The sequence below is a fragment of the Giraffa tippelskirchi genome, chromosome 13, assembly GCF_054371585.1.
Source record: "Giraffa tippelskirchi isolate mGirTip1 chromosome 13, T2T-mGirTip1v1.2.pri, whole genome shotgun sequence".
NCBI classification, from domain to species: Eukaryota; Metazoa; Chordata; class Mammalia; order Artiodactyla; family Giraffidae; genus Giraffa; species Giraffa tippelskirchi.
Window position 1 is genome coordinate 77,271,760 of NC_137287.1, and position 16,643 is coordinate 77,288,402.

The following is a 16,643-nucleotide window of genomic DNA, read 5'->3' on the forward strand; positions in this document are numbered from 1 at the left end:
CAAGGGTAAACTGTAGTTATTAAAATTTGTCATGTATGTTGTGATCAGTGATCACAGGATAAAGCAATCCATAAATTTTTAAAAATCTAGGAGCCATATAGTCCCTGGAAACTATACAGAAAGTTAAATTTCAATTTATATATATGTTTTTCTTGCAAAGAAACGACAGTTGATCAAAAGTATCTTCGAACAGGAAATATACACTGGTTAGCATTAAATTCTATATGTATTCAGGGAGTAAACATTATGATGCAACATTTCTGACTCTCAAAGAGGTATTCATATTTAAAAAATGAATGGTATTAAATGCTGTGGATTTCAAATATAACAGTTATGTCAGAAATGTCATTTTTAATGTGCCAGATAATAGGTTGTAACTACAGCTGACCCTTAAAACATGAGGTTTAGGGGTGCTGACCTTCTAAGTGGTGGAAAATCCATGTATAACTTAAGAATCAGTCCTCGGGGAATGGTGGGGGAAAAAAAAAAAAAGAATCAGTCCTCATTGTATATGATTCCACATCCTTGGACTTGGCCAACCCCAGACTGTGAAGAACTGCAGTATTTATTATTAAATAAAATACATGTATATGTGGACCTGCACCATTCAAACCTGTGTTGTTTAGGGGTCAACTGTACTTACTAAAGTGAAGAATTTTGTATGTCCATCAGACACCTGGGAGGCAATACATAATCAGTCTGTATAATATAAAATCTGGAGGATAGTAACAGTATGTCCTAGGATAGTTGGGAGGATTAAATGAATTAACACAGTATGTGTTTAGTACTGTACCAGTCACATAGTAAGTGCTCTGTAATTGTTATCTATTTTCTTCAAAGCAGTCCTGCAAGGTGAACACTAAACTAGAGCAGATGACTCAGTATTGGGAGTCTGCTATCGAAAGCTGGGCTCTTGCTAACTAAAGCACACGGTTTCCATGAACCTGTACTTGCCAAGCCAATTTCAAGCTAAGACCAGACATTCCTCAGTTTTACCCCTAAAACTTAAAGTGCTAGGAAGTGCATGTGGTGAAAAGGTCTATTATAAAACAAAATTCCTAGTCTTAAGACTAATAAATGCATGTGTTTAAATATTAAAGAGATGAGTGAATACAGAGAATATGATGACAATTTGGTTTTCTTTCAGGTGTGACAAAACTCTGAACTAACTATCACAGTATAGAATTATAGGATTATAATCATTGGTCAAAGTGTACAATTGTACGGTTATAATCACAAATTATACAAAGCAAGGCTAGAGAGACAAACATTTAATATTAAGGCTAAATAACATTTTTATGAGGCTATCAGTGTTTTACTCCCATTAGAATAAAGGATAGTTAGGCTTCCTCCAATCTTTATCCTCCAATTTTGAAACTTTGCACAAGTATCAGCTAAATAAACAAAGAAGGGATGCTTAGAAGAACAAAGGCTGTTTTGGGTGACTTTTTCACTCTCTGAATACTAAGCTGAGACTATAGTTCTCCTCACTTCGTGAACTGCAGAAGGAAGTCAGCTTGAGAAAGGAGCTGACAAAGTTCTAAACTAATGATGGTGACCTCTTGCCATGGTTTTGTTTACTTTGTCAGCACATTATTCCCAGGAAGTGAAGGGAATAACACAAGCAAAGGTGAAACATGACTTCAAAGTTAAACTGCTCTGAAGTCTCAAGCATTTAATTTCCACCCTTCTTTGCTGAAAACTGCATTTATCAGAGTTTTATTAAATATTTGTTTACTCCTAACTCCCTGAGTGCCAGGCAAATAACACACAAGGCTCACTATTTTGGAGGGGGGTGCTGTATTTCAGTGGGAACTCGAGTTTATATACAGTTACATTACCTTCCAGACCTGACTATTTTTGGGGGAGGGAGGGAAGGAAATTATGTATCACTCAGTACTTCAAACTGAAAGCATGAATTCATTTTTGTACTGAAGAGCAAACTGTGAGGTAAAATACTGTCAACCTGGAACTCTAGGTGTCTTTTTTGCTGGCACTTTGCCTTGAAGGGCAAACGATCTTCTACAGAAGATCTTCTACTACTCTGGTGATGTGAGTCGTCACATTTTAACATTAAATAGAAGAGTAATGACCAGCATTCTTCAGTATTCATTAACACAATTTTACTAACAACAAATATATTGTTTAGATATTTTATATGATGTATAAGTCAGCCTGACAAATATTTGATAATAAGCATACCTGAATACATTATCCATGCAAGTTCAACACAACCATGTTAAAGGCAGAAAACAAAACCTTTGGCTGTGGCACCATAAATGATCATATATTCCATTATTTGATTAATTTGGAGTGCTCTTTCAGTAAGAGTACAAAGGCTTGCTCTTTGTTTTATAGAACTGACAAGTATGAGAGGGCTGATGCTTATAGGTAAAACTCGATTTTTGACACATTACTACAAAATACACTCATCTTACACAACACAAGGTGATTTATAAGGCTCTGTGGAATACTCCTAAAATGTACTGCAAAGAACAAAAAATTATAAATGTTAAGCCAAAGAAGAAACAAAGAAAATTTAAAACTATATGATAGAAATATCTAATCTATGGTTGAATATACAGAATACAATCATACTAATTTTAAGCACAGAATTTTGAGGAAATGTTTTAGTAATTTGGAATTTCTTTTTGAAGTTTACATTCAAAGACTGCCTTATGAGAAGTAATAAGTGCCTGGTATTCTCATATATTGGACATTATCATATGAAATATCTGGATTTAAGATTTGCACTTACTCTTTTGCTTCTTAAATCTGATTTGAATCCAATAATAGAGGAACACCCCTAAGTCTCAGGGAATATGTAGTAATATAGTCACCTAGAAGCAAATTTCCTTGTTTACTATAATTCAACTTCATTTTGGGTTGGGAAGATCCGCTGGAGAAGGGAAAGGCTACCCACTCCAGATTTTGGCCTGGAGAATTCCATGGACTATGGTCCAGTGAAGAAGAACTAAAGAGCCTCTAGATGAAAGTGAAAGAGGAGAGTGAAAAAGTTGGCTTAAAGCTCAACGTTCAGAAAACTAAGATTATGGCATCTGGTCCCATCACTTCATGGGAAATAGATGAGGAAACAGTAGAAACAGTGTCAGACTTTATTTTTTTGGGCTCCAAAATCACTGCAGATGGTGATTGCAGCCATGAAATTAAAACACGCTTACTCCTTGCAAGGAAGGTTATAACCAACCTAGATAGCATATTTAAAAGCAGAGACATTACTTTGCCAACAAAGGTCCATCTAGTCAAGGCTATGGTTTTTCCAATGGTCATGTATGGATGTGAGTTGGACGGTGAAGAAAGCTGAGCGCCGAAGAATTGATGTTTTTGAACTGTGGTGTTAGAGAAGACTCTTGAGAGTCCCTTGGACTGCAAGAAGATCCAACCAGTCCATCCTAAAGGAGATCAGTCCTGGGTGTTCATTGGAAGGACTGATGTTGAAGCTGAAACTCCAATACTTTGGCCACCTGATGCGAAGAGTTGACTCACTGGAAAAGACCCTAATGCTGGGAAGGATTGGGGGCAGGAGGAGAAGGGGACGACAGAGGATGAGATGGCTGGATGGCATCACTGACTCGATGGACATGGGTTTGGGTAAACTCTGGGAGTTGGTGATGGACAGGAAGGCCTGGCGTGCTGCAGTTCATGGGGTCGCGAAGAGTCGGACACGACTGAGCAACTGAACTAACTAATGGTCCATGGGGTTGCAAAGAGTCGGACATGACTGGGCGACTTTCACTTTCAACTTAATTTTGGCCTTTTTCAATCACAGAAATGGTAAGAAAAAGTGTATTCTCTTGTTTTCTGTGACATGTTCACTTGTCAATATTCACAGTTCTCATCTGGTTTCTAGATAACCCATGATATTTGCTTATTTTTCTCTCTTCTGCTTTTACTCTTGTGGGCAATTTCATGTAGATCCTGGTAACTAATAATGAAACTCAAAACAGATCTGTATTTCTGTAACTATAGTAAAAATCTAATAGAAGTTTAAATTATCATTCAAACACTTATTCTGTGGATTATCTGTAGATTATATTTGTCATCTTTACAGATGAATATCTGTATTATATGAATATATAAGCTTGCAGTGTATTTAAAGAATACAAACATCTAACTTTTCATACAGTGCCCCATATGCCTAGGTACTTAAACATTTAAAGGGGGGCAAGATAAAGAGGAGGAAACAGCTTAAATGCAGGACTCACAAATGCAAAAACCAGTCACACAAAAGGCTGTTCAAAGATGACAGTGCTTGAGAAAAAGGCAAGAGTACCTGCACGTCCCACTTCATCTGCCCGAGCTTCCGGCCCCAGGATTTCTTGTCCTTCCTTTCCTGCTAAAAATCAAAGAACAAAAGCATTAAAACAGATCCCCCTCTCACCAACATTTAACTTCTATAAATCTGAAAGGGAAACTTTTAGGTTATATTTGATTTGGACTTTTTTCCCCCTTGTGTAAGTACAGTAACTTGTCCTACTAAGCTAAAGCTTTTTAAAGAAATTAAGCAGTTTCACAAAACTCATAGAGATATTTTAGAGAAGCAAAATGAGTGAAAATGTATATATATTCTGGACTTCTACATAGATTAGAATTATATGCATACTAGGATTTTATTAATGGTATATATTTTTAGGAGAGGAGCTCTACCTACAGGCAGTAGGATTCCTTTTCCATCTCTTTCCTGAAGCACAAATTGCTATGTGCTGGGCACTGTGCTAGGTGTTTTATGAACTCATTTCCTTTAATCTTCATAAACTATCTCTTTATAAATTAAAAAATCCCACCAAAACATGAGGCTTGAAGAGGTTTAAGAACCTGCCTAAGGACACACAGCTACTGGGTGGTGGAAGTGGAATAGGAATGCAGGTCTGAATGGCTCTAAAATCTGCTCTCTCCTCCACCCTGGCTTATCTCACTACAGACAGAGTCCCTGACAACCTGCAGTGTGCCCAGAGCAAACAGCTAAGGACTATATCTTTTCACTCTCTTTATTATTCTAACTACTAGTAAGCAGTAATAAATGATAACAGTGGTACCAATAAACATTTTAGATGTCTATTATCCACCTTCTCTGGGGCTCAGATGGTAAAGAATCTGTCTGCAACACAGGAGACATGGGTTCAATCCCTGGGTCGGGAAGATTGCCTGGAGAAGGGAATGGCAACCCACTCCAGTATTCTTGCCTGGAGAATTCCATGGAAAGAGGAGCCTGAAGAGCTACAGTCCATGGGGTCACAGAGAGTCAGACACAACTGAGCAACTAATACACATTATCCACCTCTGACACTTATATATTTGTAATGAGCTGATAAGATCAGAGTCAATATGCACATTATTTAGGCAAGCAGAAAGTAAACTTTATATATTTAGGTACATTTATTGAGTAGTTTATTAAGAACCTGTGCACATACGAAAGATTAGAAGTTAAAAACTGCTTTCAGATTATATAATGTAATTATGATCAGAAGACTTACAAAGTCACGCTAAAACACTGTGTAGTTATCTGCACTCTAATCAAATCCCATTGAATATGTCAATCAAAAATCATGATTCAGATTTCCCTTAAGTTTGATAATTGAATTGAGAAATAGAGCACTAATCAAGTAAAATCTGTGCTCACATTAAAGCATGTATTTCTATAAGTGTCTTGGATTACTGGGTGGATTTATTCGGCAGATTTTCTATACTCATTAACTTTTATGTTACTACTTAAAGATGATCATTATGTGATAGTTAAAATATGCATAAACCTCTTTAGATCAGCATAAAAAACACTGTCTGAAGTGGATAATTATGAGATTAACTTCTGCTGAAGAATTCTCATTTTATATTTGCTATCAGCAAAATGACAATTTAAAAATCCCTGGTCAAGCGTTAACAATACAGTATGATAAACACTGGTATTTGCTAAGCATCTGAAAGTCTCCAATGTTTATTTTTTTTCTCTTCCTCCGAAGCATCTACTTAACCTAAAATAATAAACAGTGTGCCAAGTGGGTAATTATGATAGTAATATATTTATTATTGCATATGTGTGTTCGCTGTTTCTCCTTACATGAAAACCGAAGCAGGCAGAGTTATGACTTGCTAAGGTGGAAGGTAACACTGATTTTAGTTCTTTATTTTGGAATTTTTGTTTCTTTTTTTTTTTCAGTACCACATGGCATGTAGAACTTTCCCCCACCAGGGATTGAACCCATGCCCGCTGCAGTGGAAGTGCAGAGTCTTAAACACTGGACCACCAGGAAAGCCCAAGGTATCACTGATTTTAAAGTTTAAAATGATATTTTGGACCTTATTAATTTTACTGCTTGCAGTTAAAGCGAACTTAAACACTGTCTGCAATTCAATTAAATTATCCCTTCTGCTGGAGTGAAATCTAGGCTACTTACATGAGAATGTAACATGTCAGAATCTGGTCCCATGCTTATTTACCACAGTTTGAAACCTGGAAGCCTCCAATCATCCCCTGTTTATCGGGGGCGGAATTTTTGTTCAACAACTAAAATCATGTCAACTAATGAAACAGAAATGGTGCTCGCGCTGGGCTGTCAGGTGGGTACCCTCCTCTCGCCAAAGATCACTGCCCATAGTAGCCCCTCCCCGCTCCATCCAGGGACCAGCATGAGGGCATCTTGGAACAGGGGCTGTTCTAAATATTTCTCAAGCAGCATACTCCCTAATGTGTTCTGACCTTACTTCTAGCTTTAAGAAATAGAAGAATAAAGTAACTGAATCTACTTGTACCTAAGATTTTTTTCTCCTGTAAGACTTTATAATCTCAACATGTTATGACTGACCAATCTAAGTGCAACTTAGGAAGGAAAACCAGAGTGCTCCTGAGGGTTTGGCTTTTAGTCTAAATACCAGAGCAATTACCTAAAGGACAAACTCCAGAGTAACAAGACTTCAGTTTTTCAAAGAATGGCAAAAGATAGCTGAAGTAAGTCATGAAATGCTACTCAGCAATAAAAAGGAACAAACTATTGATACATACAACTTCAATGAGTCACCAAAAGATTATGGAGAGTGAAAAAAGCCAATCCAAAGGTTATTACATGCTGAGTTATTCCACTTATATAACATTAATGAAATGACAAAATTACAAAAATGGAGAATAGCTTAGTGGTTGCCAAGGTTAAGGATGGGGAGGAGGGGAAAGGAGGAGAGGAACAGTTTATTTGAAGGCAAGTGGGGAGCCCTGTGGTCATCGATGCTCTGCATCTCACCTGAATCAACATTAATATCCTGGTTACAATACTGTACTACAGTTCCACAAGATGTTACCATTTGAAACTGGGTAAAAGGTGCAGAGACTCCCTGTATTATTTGTAAATTTAAAACTATGAATTGTTTGTGAATCTGTAATTATCTCAAAATTTTAAAAAAGTCAAAGGCAAATAGCACACATTTAGATCAAACTAGACAGCACCTGTTCATTTTGCTGAAGGATGAAATTCCTAGTAAGTAAAAACAAGTATGACAGATGCAGTTGATTTTAATTAGAAATGTAGATGCTTACTATCAGTGGCGAGATAGAATAATTCAAAATACAGGACTGATAATTTAACACATGTTCTAAATTCTAAAACTTGCATTTCTGAAATGAATACCAAGGTGTTTCTAACCATTTCTCATGTTTCTGTGGGGATATTTTGTAGCAATGGCTAAGAAGGCACAGTGAGTGGCTAAGGGAGTCAGAGTCTCCTTTTCTGCTCTTGTCTTTTCCTCGATGACACACACACCAAGCACATTTAGACCTGCCTTTTTCTTAAAGCTGTGTTCTCTGCTAGAACACTGTTACCCACTCATCTGAGTAACTGCTACTAATCTGACTTCTTTGAAGCTCAGCTCATGTGTCTCTCAGTTTGTAAGTCTCCCCTGACCCTGCTCTCTGCTAGCCCCACCCCACTGTCCCTGTTACAGGAGAGAAACCCATTACAGTAACACTGTCCAAAAAGCAGACAGCTCCATCTTTCCTTCTTATATCCATTAGGTTCTACATATGTATGAAACTATTTTTGGTACAACTGTCCATCAACCTCCCAATAAATATAATTCACAACTTCAGGAAAACCTGTTAATGTAGACAATGGTAAATAAAAAACATGCCTGAAGTCAGCTTTGGTGAAGATGGAGATAGACTACCTGTATGTCCCACCAGACGCAGCTACAACACCTGGGAGTTGCATGGAGGGGCAGTGTGAAGACTCTGGAAGGTGAACCAGAGAAGGCAGGGGAAGAAGAGGGGGCCACTGAGCTGGAAGTGATTCCTCCCACCCCAGCCTGGGTTCAGGACAGCTCAAAAGCTGGATGTAGACACTGAGGCATGGAAGAAGTGTGCTAGAAAAGCCCTCCAGTTTAGGCTTAGGGAGCAGGAAAGTGAGAAATATGCATTTTTCCATCTTTCATTTTGGGTCCCTGCCCTCAGGTCATCCCATAGTGGTGCGAGAGACCATGGTGAAAGCAGGGGCCTCACGGTACATAGAAGCCAAGGGAGGAGCATCTTCTCCTCCAGCTGAAGGAACAGAGCCTGAAGAGGGTGGTACGAGCATCCACTGAGCTCTCCCCCCCTTCCTGCAGTTCTTCTCACAGTCACAGTTGCAGGAAGTATGCATAAGGTACGGCAGTAAAGTCCCAGGATTTTAGACAGAAGACTGAACAGGAGAGTCCTGAGGAACCGGAAACACTGAGGAGACCATTGAGAGGGAGGAGCACGGGGAAGCAACTGCACAGAGCTGTCTGTGGACTCCTGGGTGCAGCCCAAGTTTCCCTCATGTGGATCTGATCACAGACTCTGAGAACTGAAGTGTGGGATAAGATCATTACTCTGCATGGTACAGATCTGAAAAGCACTGCAAAGGCTTGAAAACTGAACTTATATTGGGACCACAACCCACAAAAAGCTGGTTGAAACTTACAGCCTGATACACTGAATTGCCTGCTAAATCAAAAGTATAAAAATTCTCCACAGGATTTAAATAACAACAAGAATCGCATAAGACAATATTCAAAAGTGTCCAGGATACAATCCAAAATTACTTGGCATACAAAGAACCAAGAAAACCATAGCTTCTGCGGGAAAAGGTGGCAACACTGAGATAACACAGATGTTGAAATTACAGGACAGCTTTTATAAAGGTTTTCCAAGAAGTTAAGGGTGAACACTCTTGAAAAGAGTAAAAAGAAAGCATGCAAATTATCATATGTGAAACGAATTGCCAGTCCAGGTTTGACGCATGATACAGGGTGCTCAGGGCTGGTGCACCGGGATGACCCGGAGGGATGGGATGGGGAGGGAGGTGGGAGGGGGGTTCTGGAAGGGGAAAACATGTACACCCATGGTGGATTCATGTCAATGTATGGCAAAACAAATACAGTATTGTAAAGTTCAAAAATAAATAAACTAATTTAAAATTAAAAAAAAAAAGAGCTGGGTAGAAATTTCCAAGAAGAAATAACAACATATACAAAGTCCTAAGGCAAAATAAAGCTTAGGATACAGGATAGAGAACAAACATGGTTAACATCGGGAATACTTGAGGAGAGGAAGGAATGGAGAGGTAGCCAAAACCTATATAATTGAGGAATTTGTCCGCCAAAGTAAGCAATTTTGACTTTACTTTGAAGACACTGGGAAGATATCAAAAAACTCAACCAGGAAATTGAGATAGTCTAATTTACACTTTAAAAAATTTCTCCTGCTAGCCTTAGGAGAATACATTGGAGGTGGCAAGAAGAGAAACAGAAGAATGAGAATATTGTGGATGGCAAGGCAAAAGATGATTAATTTGAACCAGAGTCATAGAAATACAAGAGTAGAGACATAGAAACATTTGAAGTGTACTTTCTAAAGAATGGAGAGGTCTTGATGATGGAATGGATGGAGGTTTAAAGGAGAGAAAAGTGTCAAATTACATCCCATACTCTTAATAATTGTTCCCATTAAGCTTTATGTGAGTGCGTGTGGCTTACCTATAAGCTGCACCAATAGATAGAAAAAAAAAAATCTAAATATCAGGAGGAATTGTCAGGGTATGTAGTCAACATTTTTCTTGAAGTGAGAGAAAAAAATAGTCCCATGTCTATCTCCCTCCATGCAACTCTCAATCTTATTGTCAGGCAAACTTGAACTATAAATCTGCCTATGCCTTTACATGCCATATGACTTAGCTAGTCAAGCTATTTCATTTCTGTTTCTCAAATTCCTCATCTGAAAGCCAAGTGTAAATTTCCTATGTTCAAGGGTGTTGTCAAATTTAAGAGAGACAATATACATGAAGAACATGATACTTCATGAAGAAAATACATAGTACTTTCCTTGCATATGAAAAGTACTCAGACTTATAATTCTTTTCTGTTGTAAATGTTTCTTTAAAAACTCTTTTTGCATCGTTATGTATGCATGTACTGTGAGTTTCATCTCCCTGAGCAAGACCATGTACTGATAGTTAAAGCAAGTACATGCTTAGAAAAAATCCTGTAGTCAAAGTCTATTGTTATGTCTTAAAAAACTAAAAGATACACTGGCAACTGCTTCAAATAATGGTTTTACATTTTAAAGGCACAACAGACTGTCAAGATATATTCAAATATTTTTTTTTTTGCGTTGTACTGATTATTAAATGTCACAAGAAGTACAAAATTGTCTTGGTGATATCAAATATTTGAATAAAATATCTTAAAAGAAAAAAAAAAAAGAAATTATAGGACAGCTTTTATAAAGGTTTTCCAAGAAGTTAAGGGTGAGCACTCTTGAAAAGAGTAACAAGAAAGTCTCAGTAAACTTGCATCAGCAAATAGAAACTATAAAAAAGGAATCAAAAGAAAACTTTAGAAGAATACAATAACAAAAATTTTAAAAAACCACTTGATAGGCTCAATAGTAAAATAGAGATGAAAGAGGAAAGATTAGTGAACTTGGTGACAGATCAATGAAAAATTTCTAATCTGAAAAGCAGAGTAAATGACTAAGCGAGTCTTAGATGTACAGGATAATAAGAAAGTATCTTTCATGTCACTGAAGTCACAGAAAGAGAAGAGAATGATATAGAAAAAAAATTTGAAAAAATAATGTCTAAAAACTGCCCAAATTTAACAGAAGACACAAATTAATAGGTTCAAGAGGTTAACTGAATCTCAAACAGGGTAAAGCCCTCCAAATCTAGGCCCACATCATCAAACTAACTCTGAAAACTAAAAAACAAAAAACAACAAAAAAACTTGAAAAGAGTAAGAGAAAATTTAACAAAAGGGAACAATGATTGAAATGACAGCAAATTTATCATTAGAAATTAAGGATTCCGTAAGGAAGTGGAATGTTTTTAAAGTGCTATAAGAAAATAAAAGTCTCTCAACCCTAAATTTTACATTCAATGAAAACATACTTCAGAACTGGAGGTAAAATAAAGATATTCGTAAATAAAAGAGAGCTAGCAGAGTTCATTGCCAGGACCCCTTACCTAAAAGAATTGCTAAAGGAAGATCTTCAGAAAGAAGGGGAAATGATATTAGAGGGAAACCTGAAATGTCAGGAATGAAAGACAATATAAGAAATGACAACTACATATAACAACTACAGTATAAAGCAGGAGGGCAATGGGATCCATGTGGGTGCAAGATTTCTATATTTCACTTGGGGTAGTAAAATATTGATTCTAAGTAGACTGTGAAAAGTATGTAACATTCAAATCTATAGAGCAACTAATAAAAAAATCAATACAAAGAGATACAGTAAAAAATGAAATAAATAAATAAAAATGGAATACTAAACTATATTCAAATGGTCCAAAAAAGACAGGAAAAGAAGAAATAGAAAAATGAAAAGAATGAAAAACAAATAATATACAATTATAAACCTAAATCCAAATATCAAAAGTTACATTAAATATAAATGGTCTAAACAAGCCAATTAAGAGACAGAGATTTTAAAAATCAAGTTCCATCTATAGCTCTCTACAAATAAGTCATTTAAAATATAATGATATAGGTATGTTAAAAGTAAAAGGATAGAAAAAAATATACCATGTAAACATTAATGAAAAAAGATAGGATGATTATTTTAACATTAAAGTAGGCTTTAGAGCTAAGAAAATTACCAGAGATATAGAGAAACATTATAATGATAAGTCAATTCACCAAGAAGATATAACCATCTTAAATTATGTGTGAAACTAGCAAAGCTTCAAATCAGGAGACTGAGAGAACAGAAAGCAGATGTATGATTATAACCAGAGACTTCAACACTCCTCCTCACATTAATTGACAGAACAAGCAGAGAGAAAGTCAACAATGATATAAAGAACTAGACAGCATTAAGAACCACTAGAACCAACTAACATTTGTAGAACATTCAACCTGGTCCTTTTTAAATGCACATAAAAGATTCAGGAAGACAGCTCATATCTGGGATCATACAACAAAACTTAACAAATTAAAAAATATATGTATAATTTAAAGTACTGAGTTGGCCAAAACAACATACTTTTTGGCCAGCCTAGTATGTTCTCTTAGCATAATGAATATAAACTAGATGTGTAGGAAAAGAGGAAAATATTTCTAAACACTTTGGAAATTAACACACTTCTAAGGAATCCATGGGTCAAAGAGAAAAATGAAAAACAAAATATCAAAATTTGTGGAATGTACCAAAAGCACTGCTTAAAGGGTAATTTACATTATTAAATGCCTATGTTATAAAATAAGGACTCAAATCAAAACTCTGTGCTACCATGGTAAACAGTGGGAGAAGAGGAGAAAAATAAACTCAGAAAGAAGTATTAAGAACAGAAATCAATAAAAGTGAAAAAAGAATAATAGAGAAAATGGTAAAAGGTTCTTTGAAAAGACCAAAAACAATGACAGACATTAAGAAAGACTGACAAAAAATGAGGGAAGCTATACATTTCTGATATCAGGAATGAAAAGGGGATCACTGCAGAGCCAGAAGATATTAAAAAAATGGAAGTATTAAATTGCTATGGATTTCACATATGAATAGTGTTTTAAAATGTCATTTTTAATGTGCTAGAAATTAGGTTATTTGTAATTACACTTAAAAAATTTTATATGTCCATTATGAAATCTGTGAGGCAGTTCATAATCAGCTTATAAAATATAACTTTGGAGGATAATAACAGTAGTTAGGGTAGTTGTGAAGATTAAATCACTACAGTATGTGCTGTGTCTGTATGTACCAGACACTCAGTAACTGCTATGTAATTGTGAGCTATTTTCCTTAAAGCAGTCTTGTAAGGTTAACATCTCTTAACACACATGAATTTGAAAACTTTTAAATGGACTATATCCTCAAAAACTAGAAACTACTGCAAGTCATCCAAGATCAGAATGCCTGATCTGAATATTCCTATAATTGTTTTAAAATTTTAATTTGTAGTTTAAACTCTCCCCCCAAAATAATAGAATTCTAGGTCCAGATGGTTTCCACTTTAAGTTTTACCAGACATTTACTGAACAACACTAAATTTAAATAGTATTTTTAAGAAAACAGAAGAGAAAGGAAGACTTTCCTATTAATTTTATGAGGGCCATATTACTTTGATACCAAAACTATGTTACAATATTACAAAAAAAAAAAAAAAAAACAACCAACCTATAGACCAGTATCTCTCATGAACATTGGCACAAAAATCTTCAACAAAAAATTACCAAGTCCTATTCAGCAATATATGAAAACACAATGACTCAGAGGGGCTTTCCAGATAATCTAAAGCTAGTTCAATATTGGAAAGTCCATTAATGCATTTCACTGTGTTAACAGGCTGAAGAAGCAAAACCACATGATCATATCAACTGACACAGAAAAAGCATTTGAAAAAATCTGACATCTATTCATGATGAAAACTCTCAACAAACTAGAAATGAAATTAGTTTCATAAAGAACATCTACAATAAATCCACAGTTAACATTATACTTTAAAGCAAAAGACCACATACTTTCCCTCTAAGACTGGGAAAATGTCCACTCTCACCACTCCTGGCATTTTCTAATAAAAAAAAATAAATGGTATACAGAGTAGAAAGGAAGAAAAACTACCCCAATTTGAAAAGAAGACTGTCTACATAGAAATCTTAAGAATCTCCAAAGAATTTTTAGAACTAGCAAGTCTGCAGGATACAAGGGCAACAGACAAAAATCAATCATATTGTCCAACTATGTAACCCTAATGAGAATGAACAAATGGAAACTTAAAAACAAAATATTCACAATAGTTTTTCCCTTCAAAAATGAAAGACAGAGGTTTAAGTCTCTCAAAACATGTTAATTCTGAAACTACAAAACACTAATGTAAGAAATCAAAGAATACCTATACAGATTAAAAAAAAATCAACATCCAAAAATCAATTGCATTTCTATATACTGACACCATCTGAAATAGAAATAAATAAATAAAATCTTGTTTACAATAGCGTCAAAACTAACAAAATACTTATGAATAAATTTAACCAAGGAAGTACAAGCTGTGAGGCAATTTTCCTCCAATTAAAAAATAAATTAAAACAATTTCATTAAAAAAGCTGTAAAACACTGATGAAAGAAATTGAAAACACAAATAACTGGAAAGATATCTTGTGTTCATGAACTAGAAAAATTAATACTGTTAAATATCCATACTACCCAGAGCTATTTGTAGATTCAATGCAATCCCCATCCAAATTCCAATAGCATTTTTTACAGAAACAGAAAATAAAAAATCCTAAAATTTATGTGAAATTACAAAAGATCCTGAATAGCCAAAACAATCTTGAGTAATAAGAACAAAGCTGGAGGTATCACACTTCCTGATTTCAAACTATACTATAAAACTATAGCAATAAAAACATGTGGTACTGACATTGAAAACACATAGACTAATGGAAAAGAATCAAAGGTCCAGAAATAAACCAATGTATATCCTAAAGTCAACTAATACTTGACAAGGGAGCCAAGAAAGCTCAATAGGCAAACGGTGGTCCTTCAATCGATGGTGTTGGAAAAACTGGACAGTCACATGCAGAAGAATGAAGCTGGACTCCTATCTCATATCACCGCTGCTGCTGCTGCTAAGTCGCTTCAGTCGTGTCTGACTCTGTGCGACCCCACAGACAGCAGCCCATCAGGCTCTGCCGTCCCTGGGATTCTCGAGGCAAGAATACTGGAGTGGGTTGCCATTTCCTTCTCCAACGCATGAAAGTGAAAAATTGAAAGTGAGGTCGCTCAGTTGTGTCCGATCTTAGCGACCCCATGAACTGCAGCCTACCAGGCTCCTCCATCCATGGGATTTTCCAGGCAAGAGTATTGGAGTGGGGTGCCATTGCCTTCTCCGTATCACTATCAAACATTAACTCGAAACAGGTTAAAGACTTCAATGTGAGACATGAAACCATAAAAATCCTGGAAGAAAACAGGGAAAAAACTCCCTGACATTGATCTTGGCAGTGATTTTCTAGATATGACACCGAAGCACAAGTAAAAAAATAAAAAATAAAGGAATACATCAAACTAAAAAAGCTTTTGCATAGCAAAAGAAATGATTAATAAAATGAAAAGGCAACCTGCGTGGCAGAAGAAAGTATCTGCAAACCATGTAAGTGAAAAGGGGTTAATATTCAAAATGTACAGGGAACTTCTACAACTTGATAGTAAAAAAGCAAATAATCACTTAAAAATGGGCAAAGGACCTGAATGAGCTTCCCTGGTGGCTCAGTGGTAAAGAATCCACCTGCCAATGTAGGAGACGTGGGTTTGATCCCTGGGTCGGGAAGATTCCCTGGAGGAGGAGATGGCAACCTACTTCAGTATTCTTGCCTTGGAAATCCCATGGACAGAAGAGCCTGGAAGGCTATACAGTTCATGGGGTCGCAGAGAGTCAGACATGACTTAGTGAATGAGCACACACACAAAGGACCTGAATAGACTGTTTTTTTTTTTCAAAGAAGACAATACAAATGGCAAAGAAATACACGAGAAGGTGTTCAATATCGCTTATCATCAGGGAAATGCAAATCAAAACCATAATGAGATACCACCTCACACCTGTTAGAATGGCTGTCATCAAATAGACAAGGTGTTGGTGATGTGGAGAAAAGGGAACCCTTGGTGCACTGTTTGGAATGTAACCTGGTGCAGCCACTATGAAAAATAGTATGGAGGTTCCCCAAGAAAATTAAAAACAGAACTACCATGTGACCCAGAAATCCTACTTCTAAGTATATATCTGAAGGAAAAGAAATTACTATCTCAAGAAATATCTGTACTCCTATGTTCACTGAAGCATTATTTATAATAGCCAAGGCATGGTGTCAGCATGACCTGATGAAGGTGGCATTAACCTTCATCACCTGGTTAAGATGCTGTCTGTCAGGTTTCTTTATACTAGTTATGCCTTTCTTTATAATTATCTGGTGGGGAAATACTTTGAGATTATGCAAATATCTTTTTTTTCATGTTACCGGCACCCACTAACTTTAGCAACCATTGACGGCTCTTGCCCACAACAATTACCAAGGTGTTTGCCTAATGGTGATTTTCCACTCCCCTGATTACTTCTTAATTTACAACTAGAATTATACTATAAGGAGGAGCTTTCCCTTCTCCTCCATGTATTTAAGTATTTCTATCC

The 16,643-nt window shown here is 36.1% G+C and overlaps 1 protein-coding gene across 12 annotated transcripts in view; it reads right to left on the bottom strand.

The window, feature by feature from the left end:
* Positions 1-16,643, bottom strand: part of ZEB1 (zinc finger E-box binding homeobox 1) — a 192,231-nt gene that overhangs the window by 30,717 nt on the left and 144,871 nt on the right. For 5 of the 12 annotated variants that reach the window (XM_081553860.1, XM_081553859.1, XM_081553856.1 and 2 more), the window contains one exon: positions 4,295-4,354. The exons of 3 other annotated variants lie outside the window; for them this stretch is intronic. In XM_081553860.1, the coding sequence (XP_081409986.1) occupies positions 4,295-4,354 (60 nt within the window). Of the gene's footprint in view, positions 1-4,294; positions 4,358-16,643 lie in introns of all 12 variants that reach the window. 4 more of the 12 variants (XM_081553858.1, XM_081553867.1, XM_081553865.1 and 1 more) reach the window with 1 other exon arrangement.